The sequence below is a fragment of the Vitis riparia genome, chromosome 16 (assembly GCF_004353265.1).
Source record: "Vitis riparia cultivar Riparia Gloire de Montpellier isolate 1030 chromosome 16, EGFV_Vit.rip_1.0, whole genome shotgun sequence".
In the NCBI taxonomy this organism is placed as follows: Eukaryota; Viridiplantae; Streptophyta; class Magnoliopsida; order Vitales; family Vitaceae; genus Vitis; species Vitis riparia.
The window spans coordinates 15,063,932-15,087,993 of NC_048446.1; the positions used below are offsets into that span (position 1 = coordinate 15,063,932).

The 24,062-nt window shown below is 31.0% G+C and overlaps 1 protein-coding gene across 2 annotated transcripts; it reads right to left on the reverse strand.

Annotated features, from left to right (window-relative positions):
• Positions 1–472: 472 nt before the first annotated feature.
• LOC117934198 (LRR receptor-like serine/threonine-protein kinase ERL2) lies at positions 473–8,515 on the reverse strand. Of its 2 annotated transcripts, none has more exons than XM_034855840.1 (27): positions 8,144–8,515; positions 7,552–7,690; positions 7,346–7,417; positions 7,180–7,251; positions 6,972–7,043; positions 6,802–6,873; positions 6,453–6,524; positions 6,213–6,284; positions 6,040–6,111; positions 5,880–5,948; positions 5,674–5,745; positions 5,496–5,567; positions 5,345–5,416; positions 5,191–5,262; positions 4,768–4,839; positions 4,585–4,656; positions 4,393–4,464; positions 4,244–4,315; positions 4,095–4,166; positions 3,932–4,003; positions 3,749–3,820; positions 3,585–3,656; positions 3,448–3,521; positions 3,193–3,324; positions 2,779–3,117; positions 1,958–2,328; positions 473–1,190 (listed from the first exon to the last, which is right to left on the reverse strand). In XM_034855840.1, the coding sequence occupies exons 1-27, from the start codon at positions 8,250–8,252 to the stop codon at positions 819–821; spliced, it is 2,973 nt and encodes a 990-aa protein (XP_034711731.1). In that variant the 5' UTR covers positions 8,253–8,515; the 3' UTR covers positions 473–818. The 2 variants fall into 2 exon arrangements, with proteins under 2 accessions (XP_034711731.1, XP_034711732.1); XM_034855841.1 differs by having other exon boundaries at positions 3,193–3,321; positions 8,144–8,514.
• Between the last annotated feature and the right edge of the window lie 15,547 nt (positions 8,516–24,062).

Consider the following 24,062-nt stretch of genomic DNA (forward strand, 5'->3'; position numbering starts at 1 on the left):
AACTAATTTTTACTTTTGAATGGATTAATAACCATGAACAAGAGTACATGTCAAATGCTATGCACCATGGTCACCTACAATTCAAACCCGAAGACTTTAATATAATGCCCATGTAATAACGAGTAGTGACTTTCATCATGACATTCTACTGCTAAATCATATTCCTCACCTACAAGAAAGGCAAAAATCAAGAAAATAATAGTACTATTTTTTAACTTCTAGCCAAGCCTTCTTTTAGCACTATTCACAATCCTTTAGAAACCCACAAGCCCTCGTGCATTCCCAACCAAACCAGAATGTTGTTACCTGGTCATCAGCAGACAAAATTTGTGGGTTTTATTATTCCACTTTCTTATGAATAGTACCCAAGGCAACTTAAACCCAAACAGCCAACTGTGCCCTCTGTACCCCTCTGATGGATGATCTATAGTACTCAGAATCAGAGAAACAGGCTTTCAGACAAAGACTTCAGTGACAAGCATTCAAGCAAGCAATAACTGAATACCCTTGCATTCACTCTGTAACAAAATATTTACTGACACCACTCCCTTTCCAACTTCACAGAATTACTTGTACAAATATGTTGACAAAAACCAGCTGCCTCTGCTCATTAGTCCTTCATTTCTTTCTTTTTTCTCTTTTTTCATTTTCTACATCCAACACAATTGTCTTTCACAATCATACATCTGATAAAATCTAAGAGCTAAAAACCAAAAACCAAAAGGGAGTTTATACAACTCCATGTAGCCAAAAGAGAAGCAACCCATTTGAACCAAAATTTGGGATTTTCTCCTTTCTGATGATGGAACCCCAAAATGTTATAGGGAGTACTTGGATATGACCTCATGGAACCTGACAAACCATTGGGCATCATTGGAGGAGGTATTATTGTCTGGTTCGACATGGGGCGGTGGCTGGGCATTTTGCTGCTTCTGGCCTTTGTCCATCACAAAGTGGGCATAATCAATAGGCTTTGGAGGAGAGGAGCAGGGTTTAGCTGGAGGAGCTGGAAGCAAAGAGACCAACACCCTGGCAACTTCATGCATGGTTGGCCTCTCAGATGGATGGCGCTTTGTGCACAGAAGAGCAAGTTGGAAGGTTTTCCTGACGTGAGCTAAGTCCATGCATGTAACAGAAACCTCTGGGTCAACTGCTTCCATTACAGTGTTATCGTCTGCCTTTGACAATATCTGAGCAGCAAAGTTAAAAAATCAATTACTTAACCATTTGCGTAACATAACCCAAGGGATGTTTGAAAATCTAAATTATTTAATAAAGTTTACAGCAATCTATTGCAAGTGAGGCTTAGCACTGAACCATGGCACCTTGGTACATATATGAATGTCACCAAAGTAAAATATGTAGAGAGAAGCAACCACTTGACTCAATCAAACCCCCACCATTTGAAGCTGATGACAACTAATTTCTACAAAGCAAATCACAACTATAGTTTGGATCAACTGCAAAAATCCTACCTTGCCATTCCGCCTTTAAAGGTTATTAAGTAACATAACCCAAGGGATGTTTGAAAATCTAAATTATTTAATAAAGTTTACAGCAATCTATTGCAAGTGAGGCTTAGCACTGAACCATGGCACCTTGGTACATATATGAATGTCACCAAAGTAATATGTAGAGAGAAGCAACCACTTCACTCAATCAAACCCCCACCATTTGAAGTTGATGACAACTAATTTCTACAAAGCAAATCACAACTATAGTTTGGATCAACTGCAAAAATCCTACCTTGCCATTCCGCCTTTAAAGGTTATTAAAGCATAAGCCAAACAAGTAATAAATAAAAGCATAATTGCTCCATTCATCTGACTCAATGGAAGAGACTAGATTTTCTTGCATGGCACTTGCCCTTCAAAATAAAAGCCAGTTTGCCTGACATAAAAAAATCAAGGTTTTGAACAAAACATATAGCACAAACATTGGGGTTAGAGTAACATACCAGTTGATGCAAATTTGATTCATTGTCTACAGCTTTCTTCCCTGTCAGCAGCTCCAGAAGGACAATGCCAAAACTATAAACATCAGATTTTTCATTGAGCCGCGAGGTACGGGCATACTCAGGATCAATGTAGCCAATTGTACCAAGAACATAAGTTGATGCATGAGTTTTTGCAGTAGGAATGCATTTTGCAATCCCAAAGTCAGAGAGATGAGCATCAAAATTTTCATCCAGGAGGATATTTGAGGACTTAACATCCCTGTGAATGATTCTAGGATTGCAATCATGATGAAGATAAGCAAGTCCTTGAGCAGCTCCAACTGCTATTTTCAGGCGGGTTTCCCAATCAAGTTTCACCTTCTTTGATGGTCCTGCCACATATACCAAACTGAAAAGCATTAGTAATGTCAAAAGTATATGTTGAAATCCCTTCGGGAGGTTGAGGCTAATACTTGTGTTATCACATTCATTATTATAAATATGTAAGTTCAAAAAACATTGTTCTGGAGTTACCATTAATGCATAATATTTAGCTGACGTGATAGACATCAAAACATGTTTGTATTATATAATCCAAACTTTCATCCGAACTTAGAATTTATTTAAAAAAAATACATAATGCCTGCTCCCAAAATGCTATACCTAGACAAGTCCTTAAAAATAGTTTAACATACTCCAGATTCTTTAGTAGATACTACATAAGCGCATCTTTATAAACATAACTTTCAAAATATTTGAACAGGTATCAACTCAAAATAATTGGATCAACTTTAGATCAGATAATTTATCATATGCATTTCCAAGGAAAATGATTAACTAACCGTGAAGAAGATCCCAAAGAGAACCATTATCCATGTAATCATAGAAGAGCAGGTTTCCTTTGGGAGATAGTGAGTAACCATGCAAGCTAACAAGGTTTCTGTGTTTGATGCTGCCAATGGTTTCAAGTTCAGTCTCAAACTCTCGTAAGTTGTGTGCATATTGGGAATAGATTCGCTTAATTGCAATAGGTCGGGAGTTCTTCAATACACACTTGTACACTGTGCTAGAAGCACCATATCCTATAATGTACTTCTCGCTTAAATTTTCAGTGATTCTCATGATATCCTCATAGGTGTGAATAGCCATATCCATGTGCAGAATTACAAGCTTGGTAGGACCTGGAAAGAAAACAAAGTGAGGACTCAAAGTGAATTAGAATAAATTGTAAATGAAGCATCAAGGAATGTAAATACCTTGCACAATGTTAGAACCATTTATCTGTTGCTTTGGTTGGTTGGATTTGTAAATTGCAACAACAACCATCAATAATAAAGTGAAGAAGCCCAAAGCTATACATGCAACTGCAGTTCTCGAAAAAATTGCTGGTGCAAAGATTATAAAGAGATGGTAAACATTAGCACCAAAATCTTGATCACCACGCAAAAAAGAAAAAAAAGAAAAAATTATATCCATCAGAACTAAAAAAAACTGAAGTTTTAGTGGAGTACCTCTGGATTTGGGAACATATGGGCCACAGATTGATCCCAACCAGTTGCCACATAATAATGGGTTTCCAATGAAGCTGCACACACAAATATATTAGTACAAAAAAATTTGGTAAAGCCAGAAAGGTTTGATGGTGTACCTGTCAGGTGAAAATCGTGAGAAGTTCCGAATTGGAGGTACAACCCCTGAGAAATTGTTGTAGGAAACGTTCCTGAAATATACAAGAATAAATATGCAACAGAAAGAAAGAAAATAAAAAGGCTTCAGAACGCAGGCAGATAGATGGATAAGCAGAAGCCTTACAAAATGGTGAGGCTGAAACAATTGGTCAACTGATCAGGGATTTCTCCATCCAAATTGTTGTTGTTCAGTATCCTATTAAAGTATTTTCAATAAGACCCAGAATGATCATCACAACTCTATAAAGCACATGTGACAGAATTTCTCAAAGTCAAGGAAAGCGTTAAAATAGTCAAACATACTTACAATGACACAATATTCTGCAACTGACCTAACTCCCTAGGGATACCACCAGAGAGCTTGTTGAATGACATATCACTACAAAGGCCAGAATAAATATTGGCAGATCAGAATCAGCTTACTTGGATATCATAAGCTAAACTAATCATGAATCTTGATTGTAACTCACATTGTCTGTATGCTCCTGAGATTCCCAAATTCTGCTGGCACTGGGCCATCAAGATTATTTCTACTCAAATTCCTACATTTAAAGGCTTTTCCCAAATCAGGCATCTCACCACCAACATAATAATTGGGTATTCACAATGCTTCACTTACAGTGTGAGAAGATGCTCTAGATCACCGACAGAAGCAGGCACAGTTCCCAAGAAACCATTGCTAGATAGATCCCTGAACATGACAATCCAAAGAGCTCCTTGTTATAGATCGAACCTACCACATGTAACACACAATCTGACAGAACTTACAAGGTATCAAGATTGACAATTCGTCCCAGCTCAAGGGGTATCCTGCCTTTGAAATTGTTTGATGAAAGATTTCTGGCAGTCCAACAAAAATAAGTTCTTTCAGAACAAATAGGGCAGTTGTATCTGTGACATTGGGCATGAAAGTTTAAAATGAAGTAACAAGAACTTAAAAACTCACAGCACAAAACTTACAGATAGGTCAAGCTCTCTAGATTCTGGAAGCCTGGAGGAATAGATCCACTTAGATGATTACCGTGCACATTGCTTTGAGAAAAACAAAAACATAAATAAAAAAGCACAGTTAAAAACATTAAAAAGTGGAGGGAAGAATATAAAAAATTGATGAGTTTGCTACTCAAAAATTTGATAGCCTACAATTGATTCAATGCTGTGCAAGAACTGATGTTATGTGGAATTGGTCCTTCTAGATCATTGTTAGCAAGATTCCTGCAAACCAAGCATGACAAACTGATTAATACTAGAATTGATTGATTAAAAGAGATAAAATAATCCCAAATTTGTAGAAATAATCTCTTTCATGTTTGAACTTGAGAAGAAGTATTCCGTTTCTTGGAATAAATGCCCTACAACATTTGGATTATTTTTATGTAAGTTTTGGAGGAGAAAGTTACCACAAAGAAGTATGAAGGGTGTTTTTGTCAAAAATGGATTATTATTATTAGGGAAAACATGTGGAGGGTTAGATTTGCAAATTTAGGATTATTCCATCCCTTATAATCAAGTAACCCATAGTACTAGTACTGCACAAGAGGATTGCATGTAGAAATAAAAGCATACAGTTCAAACAACTGCTCCAGCTTCCCAAGCTCAGCAGGAATACTGCCAATCAATTGATTGTCATTCAATTGCCTGAAAAAAAAAATTACATTCCCATGAAATACATGCACAGAAAAACAAAATAATAGAGTCAAAAGTGATTGACAGTTCTTACAAATAGCTAAGCTTTGACATATTGCCAAGTTCTGGTGGAATTGGTCCAGTAAGCTTGTTGCCATGGAGGTACCTAAATTAACAATCCAATGCATCAAGGCACAAGATAAGAAAGAAACAGTAGCATGTATCACTAAAATTTCAAAACTCACAGTTTTCCTGTATAACTTAAATTGCCAAGTATTGGCGGTATGGGCCCAATAAGGTTATTCTCACTTAAATCCCTGTAAAGAATAGGAAAAAGGGGATAAAAAAGTTCAGTAATTTATGTGCATAAAATATGGCTAAGCCCATTCCACTAGAAAATCAGTCAGCAGCAAGACTACTTACAAAACAGCAAGGGCTTGCATTAGACCAATCACCTCTGGAATCTTTCCTGTTAGCTTATTTCCTTGGAGTGACCTGATTAAAGAACCAATAGTACTATCTTAAATCATGTCACCAATCATTTCACAACATTGATCAATGCTCTTCCCCAAGTAAATAACTTTCATTTGTCCAGTTTCCAAAAGAATGATCAAAACTAGAAAGCTTACAGTGTAGCCACTTGTAGGAACCCAATATTGTATGGAATCTCCCCGGTTATCTGGTTATATGATATGTCCCTGAAATTCCCAATCAATAAACATTTAATCAAAAGTTTACTAGATATGGAAATATAAATACTCAAAAGACAGTCATCCAAAGGAAACATACAGGATTTCAAAGCTTGTACAGTTACCGATGCTATCGGGGATTGTTCCAGTCAGATTATTGCCTCTTACATCACTGAAAACAATGTAAACAAATAAATGCAGTTTCACAATAAACAAACATCCATTTGAAAAACCAATGCAAAGATAGCATAACAAGGAAGTAATATCACTCACAAATACCACAGGCCTGTTAATTGGCACATGTCAGGAGACAAGGTTCCAGTCAATGAATTCCCCCGCAACCCACTGTGAAGTTCAACAAAACAAATGGATAAAGCAGCACAGTTGTATATTCAATATGAGAAACACTGAAATATATCAAAGGCTCCTACCATAACCTAAACTCCATTACTGGTGGAATTATAGAATCAAGGTTCTTAATTCTGACTATATTTGGATTTGGCTATTACTTACAGGTATTGCAATACTTCATTCCAGTAGATTAGCCTTGGTATCTCACCCGTAAGCTGGTTTCGAGCCAGGTCACTATAAAGACAGTCACCAAATTATTTGTGGTCAAGAACACAATAATAAACAATCCAAGGGCATTGATTAGGAATTCACTTTTACAACATCTACATGCTAATTTTTTTACTGAGTAACATTTCATCATCATGAAACCCAGGCTGGAAAATATCAAATTTAAAAAACAAAGAATCAGTAGCCACAGTTTCAAAAGCTTGACCACACTCTTACAAAAGTCATATTTACATGGGCAGAAATGCATGTAAATATTACAGAACATGCATTGAAAGGAGCTCACATAGTTTTTAGGTTGGGAATCTGAGTCAATGTTGATGGAATAGGCCCAGTCAATTGATTGTTCTTCAAATTCCTACATTAAAACAATTTACTCAATTGCCTGTCCAACAGAACCCCAAATCTTTCTCAAATGAAATATATCATGAATCACACTTTATGAGCATTACTTACAACAGCTCAAGTTTCTTAAGCTTGGATATTGAAAACGGTATGTCCCCATACAGCAGATTATCAGACAAATCCCTGCATTACACATGCAAACCCTTCGTAAACCACAAAACAAGCAACTCTAGTGCAAACAGAAACAACCGAAAAAAGATTAATTAAAAAATGAAAATAAAAAAGAGACAAAAAACAAATGAGGGTGAGAGGACCATACAAAGTTGAAAGAGAAACACAGTTGCCAATCTCATCTGGGAGTTGACCAGTTAATCTATTCCCCTGCAGGTCTCTGCCAAATTCAAACAAAAAACAGCAGGCTTAACCATGTGTCGTGAGAACATGGGTTGGCAAAAAGCTTGAAAGCAATCAAGTGAAAGAAATACATGGACTGCAGATTCTTCAAATCACCAACTGCTGATGAAATTTCCCCACCCAAGTTCAAATTTGACAAGTTCCTTCAAGAGACAAGCAAAATGCATCAAAGGAGACCCATTTAGATCATGCATCAAGATACAAAAAGTGAAGAAACTATGAAGCATCCATTGGCATGGGGTAAAGGTGAAAGAAAAAGGAGGAGACAGAAACTTACAGAGAAACAACTGACAAGCTGACATTGTCACAGAAAACTCCTCTCCACGAGCAGAAATCAGCATTATGGACATCGTCCCAGTCGAGGAGTGCGTTAGCCACGTTGCTAAACGACGCCTTTATGGACATCAAGGCTTTTCCTACACCACCATCTTCTCATTAAACACCACTCAACTAATTTAACCCGTTTGGCTGCTGAGAAAATGTAAAGAAAGAAAAGGGGTGCCATTCTGAACATGGCATCTTCAGCATTCGGGCTCAACCCTAGAAACTAAATCTAATGAACTACTTTTAACTGAGTTAGGTCAAAATGGGTGTTTCTTTGTCATTCCTATTGGAAACAAACAAACAAGCAATACAGAATTCCATTTTCTTTGGTTTTCGCATAATTTCTCTGCAATCAAACAGTAGGTCATATCCAATACAGTGGTTTGAGCTACAAAACAAGTTTGAACTTTCCCAAAAACCAAAAGCAAGACAGCCCCAAACATAGCAAAAGCTTAGAGTCACAGTCACCAAAAGAGCAAGCTCAACCAAGACAGGGCAAAAGAAAAACTAATCGTAAAGGGAAAAAAAAATACGAACAAAATTACCTTCATCATTGAGCTGGAAAGCAAGAGAGGAGAGAAAGAGGAAAACCCAGATGAACAAACACACAACAACCCTCTTCTTCACCTCTAACAACAGTTTCTCACCCATCATGGAGTTAAAAAAAAAAAAAAAAAAACAAAACAAAACAAAACAAACAAGGTAGAGGAAGGAAGAAGAGAGAGAAAGTAGGAAAAGAAGAAGATGGAAGAAAACAAGAAGCAACAATGGTGGGGGAGAAAACTGGAGTGAAAAAGGCAGAAGGTTAGCTGGAAGTGTTGGTGAGAGAGAGAGAGAGAGTAGAGTAGAGAGGAGTAGAGCAAATGGGTGAAGGAGAGAGAGTGCAGGCGTTTGGCGTGAAGAGTAAGGAAGTGGTTTATGAGTGATAAATGATGAATGAACGAACAAACAAACCAAAACCAAATGAGAGAGAAAAGAGAGCGAGAGAGAGAGAGAGAGAGAGAGAGAGAGAGAGAGAGAATGCAAACGGCGGTGAAGGGACGTTAAACAGTAGCGATAGGGGTCAAGTGACAGCGGCCGTCACCCGTACCACCCCCGTTCCCCATGTCCTTTCATCTTTTCTACTTCTTCCCCCACGCGCCCCGTTCTATTGCGTGACGTTTTTAGAAAACATTTTCAAACAATCTGTATAGGAATACTTCCTTCAGAAATAATTTTTTAAAAATAATTTTGATAAACAGTTCTATGATGTTTCTATAATAAAAGAATGTTTAAAAATATAAAATATTTTTCAATCTATTTTTGTGTTTAAAAAATAATTTTTTTCAATAATATTTTACTTTTAATCATTTTTTACATGTAAATATTTATTTTTTAAAACAAATTTAAAAAATAGGTAAAAAATAATTAAAACTTATATTTATAGTAAAAAATATTTTCATAATTTTTATTCTAAAAAAGAAGAAAGAAAAATATCTCCAGAACATTCCTTCGGATTAAAAGCATTCGAGTGACCAATCACTACTAATTATTTATTTAATGCTCTTTATTATTCCGTCAGAAAATTTAAACATTTACCATTAAAATATAATAATAATAATAAAAAATTAAAATAAAACATTAATTCAGAAAGATACCGGCGGAATTGTCAGAAAAGGACAATAATCATTATAATAATAATAATATTATTATTATTATTATTATAGTATTTTAATTATTAAAATATGGTTTGACTTGGTTAGCGGCGCGTGAGGACAGCGCGTAGGAAGAGGTTGATGTATTTAGAAAAAACAAAGAAAAGGAGAAAATGCAGCGATCACAGCAGGGTGGCTACGTATAAAGCTGCTCATAATTTAAAAATAATAATAATAATATTTGTATTATTATTTCATTCTTAATAATCATAATATAATATTATATTGGGATTGGGACCCAATTTTTAACCCTATATGCTTTTGGTTCAATGCCCAACGCGTATCCCCAGCCGTCGGATCATCCTTCCGTTGGTTCCCAACCAAACTCTAATTGTCATTCGGTTACCTCGATTTGTCTTCCCCTTTCTTCTTTTCTTTTTCCCCTATTTATTTATTTATTTATTATTATTATTTTTTTTTTCATTTTTTTTTTACCTCTTAATTTTCAAAATATAAGTTACACGAAGAATAAAATGTCATAAAAATTTATTATATTATTATTAAACATTAGTTATTTTCTAAATAACACGATTAAAACCTGATTCAAATATTGACATAAGAGTCAAAAATGATGGTTCTAGAATTAGTATTAGAACTAAGGGGGTGTTTGGTACACGGGAATAGGGTGTGGGAATAGACATCTCATTCCTTTTCTTCCTTATTCCTATGTTTGGATAAATATTAAGAAGGCGGAAATGAAATAAAAAATTATTCCTGCAGAAATCAAATCCAACTTATGAGTTGGATTTACATTTATTAAAAGTAGGTGGTATTCTGATTCATTAAACCTATTTGATAATACTTGGAGTGCAAAACTACCGTTTTCGAAGGGAGGTCATCGTATCGTCATAAATGTTTGGTCTATCATCACTAAATATCAATTGTTTTTTAGATAGGATAATCAAAACTCAATCAAAAAATTGGTATCAAAGCCAGGGGTCATGAATTTCAAAATTAGTGAATTAGTATTAGAACCAAGGGTCATGGGTTCGATCATGGGGTCATAAAATATCGTTCTTAAGTCTACAGATAGGTTAACTAAATTATGATTCTTAAAACAAGTATGTAAAAAATATTTCAATTTTTTACTCAGTGTAAACTTATTTTGTATAAGAATTACCATTACTTTTTTATTATTATTAAACATGAAACAAAATATGTATATAAAATATAAATAGACACTTATTTTTAAATTTAAAATAAAAAGAAAATAAGAAAAATATAAGTGATATATATTGCCCCCTTTATCTCATTAATTAGATTGTATTTTATTTGAAATCTCCGGGTCCAAACCGCAACCTGTTTTGACAGGACAAATTTATTGCATCTTCATTTAATCCCAGTACCATGTTACGGCAATTATGACTTCTATTTATTATATTTTAATAAATTATTTAAAAATTATCATTTATGCAAATTAAAATTTTGGACTAATTGAACAAGTCCTAATCATGATAAATTATCATAATTATTAGCTTGTTTAATTTTTTATCAAATGAGTGACTCGTATTAGTGTTCTCCATAAAATAATTTATTTGTGTTTATTTTAAATAAATATAATATATTTATTAAAAAAAATTGTATTTGAATTAAGAAAATATTCCAAGAATCATTTGGACTGAAAATGGATTGATATTTGGGTTCTAGTGAAGTGATGTAATTTGACATTTTATATACTTTTTTAGGACTATAAAACTTATATGGTTTCAAATAGGATGAGTTCTTTTTGGGTATCATGGGAACTTTGAAGAAGAAAGTTTGGAATAAAAATAAATGGGTTTGACACAAGTTTGACTATAATTTGTATTACCTGATTATATATAATTTTAAATAAACAATTATTTTAGTTGATTTTTTTATTTTTTAAACATAAATAAAATATTATGTTTCATATTTGTATTTATAAAATATATTTATTTTTAATAAATTTTAAAAATAAAAAATTGAAAAGGTTGAAAATTAAAAAAAAAAATCAACAAAGAGTAAATATTAAAAAAAAAATCAACAAAGAGAAGATCTTGAAAAATTAATAAAATTTTTGAAATTTCCATCTTAAATTTAAATTTTTTTAAAAATAATTTTTAAGTATATAAGGTAAATTTATACTTTTTTTTATAAAAACATTTTTATTTTTATATAAAAATTTATATTTTAAGGGAAATATATCCAAACAAAGAGTAAATAATTTAATTGTCTTTCCCTCAAAATTTTAATAGATAATTAAACAAGATAAATGTTTTATAATTTATTTCTTACTTATTTTCCTTATATTTTTATCTCTATTTATTTTTTGCAAACATTTTGAAAACCAAACATAGTTTTAGTTGTTTTTTTCCTTTTCCTCTCACTTTTCCATGACATCCAAACATACTTTTTAAACATCATGTATAAAATTTATAAATTTATTTTATATCTTTAAAAATTATTTTTAGGAATTTTTAATTTTTTTTAATACCTCAATTTAAAAAAAAATTAAAATAATTATTTTTCCAATCTAAGGATATGAGAAGTCATGCATCTTATATAAAAGTTACTACTATTTTTTAATTTTAAAAACAAAAAATAAGAAATGTATTATGAAATACCACGTTGTCACTTGTTTGCTAATTGAAGGCCTTTATGTCAATAAAAAAATTGGGAGAATTGAGTTTTACACCCACTTAGGCTTGAAAATTGGCCCGCCCTCATATCCTTTGTATTTAAGCCTAAAACCTAGTGGATGAGTGAAAATTAAGTTGAAGGACGTTACTTTTCAAATTTCCTGAAATGCTCTTAGCTATCAAAAAGAAAAAAAAAAACTAACTTCCCACTCTCTATCATTCTCTTTTTCCCTCTCTCTCTCGTCATTCACCTTACCTTTCTCTCACATATTAATTGCTAGGACAAGTAAATTAATTCCTTACTAGGGAGGTGTTACTATTTCCATCAATTATGTTTCTTCCAAAAAACCATGTCTAATAAATTGAATATTAGAAATCAATGGTTAAAAATTATTATTACTACATTTTTAAAGTAAATATTTTTTAAACAACTCATTTTTTTTTTTAAACTTACAAAATATATAATAAATATTTTTTAAATACCTTAAAAAATATTATTATTCTTTTTTATCCAACATATATATATATATATATATATATATATATATATATATATATATATATATATATATCTTTAAGGTTATAGACAATTATTTGAATATTTTCTCTATTTTATGGACAATACATAGATATTGTCTTAATATATTATTTTGTAACATGATCATCTTTTAACTAATACTGATAATTAATTTTTAATTGAATAATGTATTATAACTTAATAATTTGAAAAATATTCAAATACCCTTTTAAATCTAAAATAGATGTTGACTTGATATGGTTTAAATTATTAAAACACGATGCCATTAAGTCAAGTAAATGTATCATATTAAGAGATGTGTATGTAATTATATCATAATTTTCTCTTTTTATTTTTTATTTTTTTCCTCGTACATGATATCTTTTATATAAAGTTTTGTAAATGAAAAATAACAAAATATTTTGTTATATAAAGAGGTATAACAACACATTATAATCGAAAAGAGAATATAATGGACCACAAATTAGATGAAAATCACCTTAAATAGGGATATAATAGAAAACATGTAAATGCAAGAAAAAATAAATAATTAAAAGTAATAATATAAAAGTCGAAGAATCTTCAAAACTATAATTACAACAAAAAAAAATTAAACTAACTTGATAATTTACATTAATATTTTTTTTAAAAAAATTACAAATGTTACAAAGATCATTTTTTTATCCTTTTTAATTCTATTTAAATACAATTTTTTTAATCTCTGTTGATATTATGTTTATAAAGGTAAAATAGTAAAAATATATATCTCATTCGATTTACTTGTAATAAACACTTTAAATGTGATTAATTTTAATTTTATTTCCTATGTTTTAATTTTGGTAGGGAAGATCTAAATGCCATAGTTTGGTAAAAAATATTGATAATTTTTCCTCAATAGTTATTATATGTTGTTTATATTGTCTTTAAGTCATTTGAAACAATGACACTAATGTTATCCATTTATATTAATTTGATTTCACAAAAAAATGTAATACATAAATATTATGGTTAATTTTCCTTTATATAGGATGTAAATGTAGTAAGAAAAAATATTGTTAAAACTACTTAAACGAAATATGCAATTACAAAATTTGGATGATGAAATTTAAAATTTAAAATTAAAACAATTTTTAGGTGAAGGAATATGTGGGGGAAAAGTGTTCAATCCTTAGGTGACAAGAAAAAAAAGAGTTCAGAATTGATTGAAATCTTGCATAAAGGGTTGCCTTGTACACCCTTGTATAATTAGTACATTTGTCTCATACAGTTAGTACATTTGTCTTGTACAATGAATGTAACACCCTTATATAGTTAGTGTAACATCCTTATACAATACTGTAAATTTCATATACAATTTGTGGGTGACAAAGAAAATAAAGAAATGATTCAAAATTGACTAAAATATTTCACAAATGATAGCCTTATACACCCTTGTACACTTAGTACATTTCCCTTGTATAATTAGCGTAGTACCATTGTACAATGGTGCAATATATCTCTTCTAAGTAATGTGTCCACGTAAGTGTGTTAACCATATTTTTAATGGTTTAACTGAGAAAATGGTGGATGAATTAGGGTTAATTTTTTTTTCCCCAAACATCATTACTAGGAAAGTATTAGAATTTATATGTGTGAGTTAAATAAAGTGCATGACATGAGTATGCAATTTGTGGGTGACAATGAAAATAAAGGAGTGGTTCAAAATAAATTGAAATCTTTTATAAATGGTAATTTTATATATTGCTTGTATACTTGGTACATTTCCCTTGTACAGTTAGTAAATACCCTTGTACAGTGACACAAATTTCATATCCTCGTAGTGCATGTATGCTTATATGTGTATTAAATATGATTCTAGTAGTTTGATTAAAAAAATGACGGAAAACTTAAATCCAATTTTTTTATAAACATATTACATTTTTGTGAAAAAAATATACAATTGACCAATTCCTTTATTTAATTGTGAACATACTATATTTTAAAAATAAAAAAGAATAATCAATAAATGAAATTTAATTTTTTTTTTATTATCTTCATATAAAAAAATTAGTATTAAACAAGGTCTTCAATTTTCATTTTTAAAAATAATCTATCAAAAAAAAAATTCATTTTTAAAAATAGTTTTCATTTTTTTTAATTAAATGTATTTTCAAAAAGAGACAATATAAATAATAAAAATTATTTTTAAAAATAAAAAAATAAAAACTATAAAAAAAAATATTTTAAAACCAAACTCAAACATAATCTATGTAATTTTTAACTACTTGTTTTCATTTAAAATGAGTAAATATATCATTTAACCATTTTATATGAGAAAAATTCAATCTCTACTGTACTATGTATTGATATAATACATTTCTAAATATGAAAATATTTTAGTTGGATATTTAAAATAAAAACTCTTCATCTATCCTCTTTCTCTCTTTTTCTTTTTTCTTATTTCAATAAATTTTCAATTAATTCAAATCATTTAAAAAATTCCTTGATAAACAAATTTGGAACATTCATATAACTTATTACCAAAAGTTTCAAAAAAATATTAAAATATGGAAGGAAAAAGATTAAAAAAAACTTTAAACTTTTTATTTTATAATAGTAAAAAAAGTAAACTTTAAAATACTTTTTAGTATAAAAGAAAAAAAATAGTAAATATATTTATTTTAAATAGTATTTTAATCATTAAATTATTTACTTCTAAAATGTAAAAAAAAAATAAAATTATTCATTTAAATTAATATTTTTTTCGACAATATTTTCCAAAATAATTTTTGAATCATTAATATAATTTTTGTTTATTTATAATTTAAAAATGTAAAATAATGTTGAATTTTCAATTATTTTTAAAGAGTTTAAAAAATAATGAAAAATAAAAAATTGATTAAATAAAGGAGAATTTGATGAAAGGGGCATATAAAGAGTGGTGGTATAAAAACAAAAATGATGGGTGTAAGTCAAATGGGGTATTTTTGTCTACTTCAACTTTATATCCTTGTAATTGATTATGGGTGTTTGAAGGACCTTTATTAATTATGAAGCCCAAGTAGGTCTAAAATACAATTCTCCCTAAAAAATTCATTCAAAATGCTATTGTGAAAACGAATAATTTAATTAAGTAAATCATTGAAAAAGAGAGGGGTTTGAATGGGATATTTAAAACTTTTTCCAAATAATCAACCAATGACAAAAACAATAAGAAAAATGAGAAGTAAGATAGTAATAAATTAAAGAGATTGAGATAAGAGATATGAGGAATGATGATGTTTCCATTATCAAGACTTCTAATAGAAGCATTTAAATTTTACACTTGGATTAATCAATTCCAATGGACACTTACAATCTCTTCAAGTACTAAATGAATTTGTAAGTGGAAAATCATTGTACCTAGAATAAGAGCTCTAAATAAGAGAAATAATATTTTTTAAATTGAATGCAGTTTTATTTATTTATTTATTTATCAATCAATACTCTAAAACTCTTCAATTTATAGAGTTTTAACTCGGGAACCCAAAAAGCCATAAAGAGACCCTCGATCGGTTGAGCATTGATTCAATTAGTTCACCAGTCATTGGGACTATTGGGATTTCTAAACTCAACCAAAGGTGCGACCAATCCTTGACTAGCGCTTGACTAGTCAAGACTATGCCTTAACCTACTATACCCTAACTATTAGAAGAGAGAAAAATTTAAGAGCACCATTGACTAACCCTTGACTAGTCAAGTCCAACCGGTTGTGTCAATTCCCAATTGATTCAATATGTTCCCAATCAATTCAACTGGTTCTTGACTTTCTCAATTGATTGCACTAAAATTTTGAGATATGAAACTTCTAGTAACTTGTCTACACCTTCTTATAACTTTTTAGATAATGTTAGAAAGTGTTTTAACTCAATGTTTTGAATTAAAATAAAAAATCATCTATTTTCTTAATAAAAAGACTATTTTAAGCATAATAAACGACGAAAATAAACTTTTAAATACTTAAAAAAAATAATTAAACCTAAATGCACCAACAAATACCATCTTATAAATTGTTCTAAGGTTACTTCAAGTCTTCAAGAGTTCTATAACTCTTCCATATTGTTTGAGTTTTCTTTAGATTTTCACAATTCAACCTAAAAGTTTCACTTGAGTTAAATCATTAGTAAACTTAACTTTATTTTGTAATCATCAAAGCTTGATTAAGAGAACCTTTGGAATAATAGGTATGACTAATTTTCTTTTTCTTTTTTTTTTTTCTTTCCCTCAAGGATAAAATATCTCTTACAAGCAAGATCAAACAATTCCTTCTATTGATTATAGAGTTGGAGACTTTGGCACAGTCAAGATGGGAAACTCTAGTCACTCTAAGATTGTAGGAATGAGTGATGTTTGCTTTGAAACCAATATGAGATGCAAGTTGACATTGAAATATGTAAGGCATGTTTCAGATTTACACCTTAATCTAATGTCAGGTTTTGTCTTGGATAAGCAAGGTTATGAAAACCACTTTGGCAAAGGCAAATGGAAGCTCACTAAGGGATCATTGGTTGTTGCAAAAGGAAAAACATGTTACACTTTGTACAAGACCCAAAGGAAAGTTTGTAATGATGAATTGCATGCTATAGAGGGTACTCTCTTGGAGTTATGGCATAAAAGATTAGGGCATATGAGTGAGAAAGGATTGCAAGTTTTGGCTAGGAAGTTTTTAATTCCTTTGGCCAAAAATGAATCCTTGTCTTATTGTGATCATTGTTTGGTTAGAAAACAACATAGGGTTTCCTTTAGTAGCATATATAAGAAGAAGTTGGAGAAGTTGGAGTTGGTATACTCTAATGTTTGTGGCCCCATGGATGTGGAAACTCTTGGAGGAAACAAGTATTTTGTCACTTTCATTGATGATGCTACCAGGAAGGTATGGATTTATTTGCTCAGATCAAATGATCAAGTCTTTCAATATTTTCTATAGTTTCATGCCATGGTTGAGAGAGAGACTGGAAGGAAATTGAAATGTTTCAGGTCTGATAATGGAGGTGAGTACACCTCAAGGGAGTTTGAAACTTACTACACTAAGAATGGTATAAGACATGAGAAAATAGTTCCTAGCACTCCACAGCATAATGGTGTGGCTGAAATGATGAATCACACCATCATTGAAAAGGTTAGGTGTATGCTAAAGACAATTAAGTTGCCTAAGGTGTTTTGGGGTGAAACTGCTCAAACTACTTGCTATTTGATAAATAGATCTCCATTAGGGCCATTAAACTTTGAGGTTCTAGAGAAGGCATGGACAGGAAAATACGTTTCTTATTCTCACTTGAGGGTTTTTGGATGTAAAACTTTTGTGCATATTCCCAAAGAATAGAGATCCAAACTTGATGATAAGACAATTCCACATGTCTTTGTTGGGTATGGTGATAAAGAGTTTGGATTCAGATTGAAGGATCCAACTAAGATGAAATTGGTGAGAAGTAGAGATGTGGTCTTCTAAGAGGATCAAACCTTAGGAGATTTTGATAGAGCTAATCAATTTAAAAGTACAAGTGATGACTTCATTGAGTTGACACCTATTCCTCTATCATTAGAGCAGTCCATAAATGAAGATGAGGAAATTGATGAGCTACTAAGAGATGATAGTGCAAGTGACATACCTGCACAAGAGCTAGTTGAGCATGAGGAGTAGGGGGGTAAGAGGATTTGATACCCTAAGCTAGGAGGTCTACTAAAGAGCATCGTCACTCTACTAGATATTTCTCTTCAGAGTACGTGTTAGTAATTGATGAAGGGGAGCCATAGAGTTTTTAGGAAGTTATGCAAGATAAGATGGATTCCTTGTAGAAAAAGAAAAACTATGAGTTGGTACAACTTCCTAAATGAGGAAAATCATTGAAAAACAAATGGATGTTCAAGTGGTTGAGAGATATGGTTGAAGAAAATGTAGCTAAGTTGAAGAAGATTCACATAAACAAGAATGCCTCAAACATGTTGACAAAGGTTGTTCCCAAATAGAAACTTCGATTGTGTATTGGGACAATAGGTTTAAACTCCATGTGATGGAGTTATAGATTGACATTCCTTCCTCATGTTTTGGAGGGGGAGATTGTTGGGTTATGTTTGTCCAACCCATGAGCCCATATATTAGGCTATTTTATATTTGGGTATTCCCTAAGCCCAAATATGGATATATAAATAACATTAGGGCTTTGGTATTATGAGAGAGAAAGGCATTTGATTGAGAAAACGAAATAAGATCAGGGTTGTTTTTCTAGACATTGTTCTAGGGCTCAAGGGTGAAGTTACATGTTTATTTCATTAAGCTTTTAAAGAATTCTTGTGGTATGTTTTCTCTTTGATTTCTTTTTGTTCATGTTTCCTAGGGTGATGGATTCTCACCTCAAGTGAGGACTTAATTATTGTATTCCCATTTATTAACGTGGAATAAATTTTCTCTGTGGTTTTTTACATCTATTTAGAGGGTTTTTCCACGTTATATTTGGTGTCCTCTTTTGTTGTTGAATGTTCTTGATAGCCATTCTTGATTCTTGATTCTTGTTAAATTGTTATTATTCTTGAGAGGTGATTATTATTGTTGAATGGTTGTTATTCTTGTGGACGAGTCTTTTAACTTTGGTAGGTTAATAGTCTAGATCTCTCCCTTTATTTTTTCAATAGGCTGTTATAAGAAATTCTCATACCCACCCCATCCTACCCTGTTTAATTTTTTTATTTTTTATTTCAAAATTTTTCAATTTTTTATTTTTAAAATTTAAATTTTATTAAAATAAAATATAATTTATAAATAAAAAAAATATATGAATGTTTATAATTTATTTTTATGAAAAAGAATATTTTATATATGTTTAAAAAGTTGAAAAGTGAAAAAAATTAACTAAAATAATTTTTTATTTAACATTATATATAATTGGGATGGGGTGAGCCAAAGTCATAATTGAACCCATCTCGGTTTTTTTTTAAAATTTCTCAAACTCGTCCCAAACTTGTTTATCTTTATCCCAAACCCATCCCATCAAGGGCTAAGTGTGCCCCTTTGTGATCCCTTATCAGTCTCTTCCCATTTCACACTTGAGGACTAGAGTGATTGGATTATACAACATGATTGTTGTAAAAATAAAAATAAAATTAACATGCATTAATTATTTAGCTTTCATCATAAAGCAAGAATATAAATTTAGCACGATGTAGAACTCTTAGTGTTAAATATCTTTGTAAGGAACCTCGAATTACTTTGTTCCTAAGCTTTGAATTATTAGGGTGTATGCAAACTACTCTTAAGACTCTTTAGATCTAAGCATAGTAGAAACGTGACATTTAAAACCAATAATAAAACCTAGATCTAGAGATATAGTTACATATTTGTGATCCAGATGTTCCCAAATCCATTATTGTAGGTGTAGAAAGTGTCAAATTTATAAAGAATCCTATAAACATAACAATCGTCCACCTGATGACTTCTTGAGTATAGGCATTGAGATGGTGGAAATCGTTGAAGTAGATGCAAGGGTTCTCTCTCTAGATTAAAGGGAAAGAGTATCAAAAGTTTGAAGTCCTAACCCCTAAGGGGTATTTATAAGCTTTAAATTAAGCTTAAGTAACTTGAGCCAACTTTGGGCTTAAGTCAGTTAATCTAGCCCAAAATGGTTGCTAATTGATTACTTAAGACTTCGATGAATCAATTAGCCCAATCTAGATATACCATTCACTAACTTTTGTGCAACTTTGTATTTTTACTAGAATGCCCTTATGCACATAAGTGAACCAATAGCTAATGTAACCCTCACAAATCATACTATCAAGGTTTATGCGCTCGAGTGGGGACCATTGAGACACATAGGATAATACTAACTCCCTCAAAATCCAACTTTGAAGTTGACTCAATATCCCATTATAGAGAGTCAATTGTACTCCAATACCTTATGTATATTACAACGATACACTAAGTGCTTGAATCTATGACCTGTTATCCATTTTATGAAGTCTTCCCATGAATTGTTATTTGTAATCTAACAAGGTGAAAACTATCAGTATCTTAAGATTACCTCTACCATTCTTGAGTTACAAATTCTTTTATTGTGTGATCAAATGACATACTCTAACTCAAGAAGAGCATATGTAAAATTCTACTAAAGAAATTACCACGATGTCTCAGATTTCATGATCACACATCCTTAATATCACTTAAGGGGGCACATTGTATCAAAGTCGATGAGATATCATGGTGCCTTTATTGAAAATACTTATTACTACCGGCTTTCATCAGTAGTGATCAAATCCATAAGGATATATGATCACTTTAGGATCTTACTGTTAAAGCCATTCCTAACTTTAACACAAACTCAATATTTTTTCAAGGTTGAGAGATGATATAGTATAATAGTTTAGTGAAGTCATGACTACTCAATAATCTTATGTCATAACTCACTGTAAGTCCTATCCAACGTGTAACTGTACACATTAGTGCACTCACTATGGAAACCCATCCTGATAGTTAAGACCAGTTATCCCTCCAATTAAAAAGTAGTGTACTACAACCTTAAATGGATTGCTTAAGTCCATAAACCAATTGTGAGTAATTTCTTTACTTGGAAAGAACCCATGATTTGAATCTTCCATGCAACTCTCAATGCACCTAAGTCATATACAATGCAAAAGATCTTAGACGAGAATGTTTATAAAGTATAATACATGGAATAAGGATTAATGGAAGTGAAATTGAAATATCATTAAATAAATAATAAATTCCAAATTTGTTACATTATGTCATGCTTTTAAGGTATTTATTCTAATAATCTCTCACTAGTCTTCAAAGCATAATGCTAGCATACTAGATAATCATTTGACACCTATGTCATCCCTATAACCATAAAAAAAAAAAAAAAAAAAAAAAAAAAAAAAAAAAAAACCTCTTGCCTTTAATGTCTTGGTGAAAGGATCCACAAGATTTATGCATAATGGAAAACATGACATTTAAAAACATAGATATAGAGATTAGAGGTGTTTACTTTAAATATGGATATTCCCAAATCAATTCCAATTTAATAAAGAGGCTCTATAGGTGTCTTAGATCTTATAAACAGAATAGTCTTCCACATGATCACTATTTTTTCACAGATCTAGACAATAAAGAAACATGGTTTTCTCTCGAGAGGGAGATTAGGGTTTTTATCAAGAGTTTGAAAATTAAGAGCGTAGAATGAAGCCCTAACCCCCTAAGGGGGTTTATAAGCTTTCTTGTTGACTTAAGTGACTTAAGCTCAACTTGGGCTTGGGTCACTTAATCTAACCCACTTAGGTCTTAATTAATGGGTTCTAGTTAATTAATTACTCTAGTCTAAAAAGATCATTCATAAGATCCTAACGTTTTTACCAAAAAGCCTTTATACACACATATGAATTAAGAACTAAAAATTCTCTCAAAAATTATGCCACCATGAATTAGGAGCTTGAGTGGGGATCATTAAAACTTATAGGAAAATATTGACTTCTTTATAATTAAATTCTGAAATTGACTCAACATCCTATTATAAAGAGTTAACTGCACTATAGTACCCTATGATATTATAACGAGAAATAATTTGGATCTATAACCAATAATCCACTACATACAGACTCTTTATGAACTATTGTCTGCAATCTAACAAAGTAGATGCTATCAACCTCTTAAGATCACCTCTTCAGTCCTTGAATTATAAATCTTCCTATTATGTGATTAACTAACATACTTTATCTCATAAAATGACATATATCAAATTGCAATTAAGGAATTACTATGACCATTTTTTTTTATCACATGTCCTTTAGGATCACCTAAGGGGACACTTTATCTCAAAGTCATGAGACATCATGATGCCTATATTAAGAATACTATTGTTACTTGCCTTAATCAATAGTGACTTAATTCATAAGGAATATATAACCACTTTAAAGTCTCACTCATATGTCAAAGCTACTGGTGACCTTGACACTAACTCAATATTCTCTCAAGGTTGAGAGTCCATGCAACATAGTAGCATGGTGAACCATGACTACTTTATGGTTGATGGCACGATTCACCATAAATGTTGTTTAATATGTAACCATGTACACTAGCACACTTATCATAGTGGAGGTAGTGCACTAAGGTGGTAGTATATTACAGTCTTTGATTGATTGCCCAATTTTATGAACTAACTATGAATTACTTATCATCCTATAAGAAACTCATGACTTGAATCTTCTGTATAACTCTTAAATACAACTAAGTCATGTACAATGTAAATGATAGAGACGTGAATGCTTAGATAACAATTAATGCAAATAAGGTAGCAAAAGAAATTAAAATATAAATAAATAAATTTATTAATGAAATTATATTCTGTTATATCATATCATACTTTTAAGTACTCTATCCTCACAAGTTGTTTGATATATTACAACTTTCCTAGTCCACAACCACATACCTCCTTTATTCAATATCTACTATCTCGTGTATGGCCACAAATGACAAACTAACATTAGCATGATCGCCTTCATCATTAGAAAATCATCCACCATATTGAACATCCTCACCTTCCCCACTTGGACAATCATCTTCTCTATCTTCATCTTTTCATCAACATTATCTTCCTTATACCCTAAATTGATGTAGGGACACTATTAGGCGCACAATCATAATTTGATTTCTTGACATCCCTCGAAGTAACAAATATGTGAAGTTACCAAATGATAGGTTCCTTAGAGGCTCAACCAATACATTTGCAACATATAATTCAATTTCATTCATCCTAAATTTATCATAATTTTGCACAAAGTTGAAATATATTTTCGCTTTTCATAAGATACCAACAATAAATGACAAATTGGAAATGTTTTCTACTAATGCTAGCCATGGAGTATATAATATTCAACAACTATTCAGATTTAGTCCCAATAGGCACATTCATAGGTGCCATTATAGCCTTGCCAAAATAAAATGTCACATTTTCACAATTGAAAAATAATTCTAATAGAATGAAATTGTATCTTAATCATATGGTTAAAAAAATCAAAATTAAAAGTACAATTTTGAGTATGACACATCTTAAAATAATATTGAACTTAAAATATAAAATATTTTAAAATACGAAATGAACTTATTAATTATTATTTTTTAATTTTGAAATGCATATAAAGCATGCGTATTAATTATATTTAAGATTTTTTTAATAAATATAAATATGTCTTAATTTTATTTGATCATCTAAATTAATCCAACATTTATGCATATACAATGGTGGCCTTAACAGGAAAAGGAAACCCTTGGTCTACAAAAAAAATTTCCTTGAAAGACAAACTACTTATGTAGTAATATCACCCTTTATACTCTATACAAGTGAAGGAAAGTGGTTCACAAAAACTATCACTTGAGACTTAAAACAAGCTTGTTGGATAAATTAATATAAGATTCTTTTGAAACTATTGAATTTGGCATATTTACTATGCTTCAGCACTACTCATTTATCTCTCCTTCCTAATTTCTTCCTAATTTTGGGTGTTTGATCTCGATATTAAATATATGGATACAATAGATAATAATATAGGGTGATGTGAATTTTTCGAGACTTTGAGTCTAAAAGTGTGATTTTACACACATACAATTGACAAATTTTACAAAAACTTTGATAGCGTGGGAAGTTCGGTT

What these genes read in the sequence shown, in the direction of transcription:
- LOC117934198 (XM_034855840.1), bottom strand. Translation starts at nt 8,252, where the DNA reads ATGATGGGTGAGAAACTGTTGTTAGAGGTGAAGAAGAGGGTTGTTGTG. An exon ending in ATGTCAAAGCTTAGCTATTT is followed by an intron (nt 5,263 to 5,344) that starts GTAAGAACTGTC and finishes TTTTTTTTTCAG; the next exon opens with GCAATTGAATGACAATCAAT. An exon ending in ATATGTTCCCAAATCCAGAG is followed by an intron (nt 3,325 to 3,447) that starts GTACTCCACTAA and finishes TAATCTTTGCAC; the next exon opens with CAGCAATTTTTTCGAGAACT.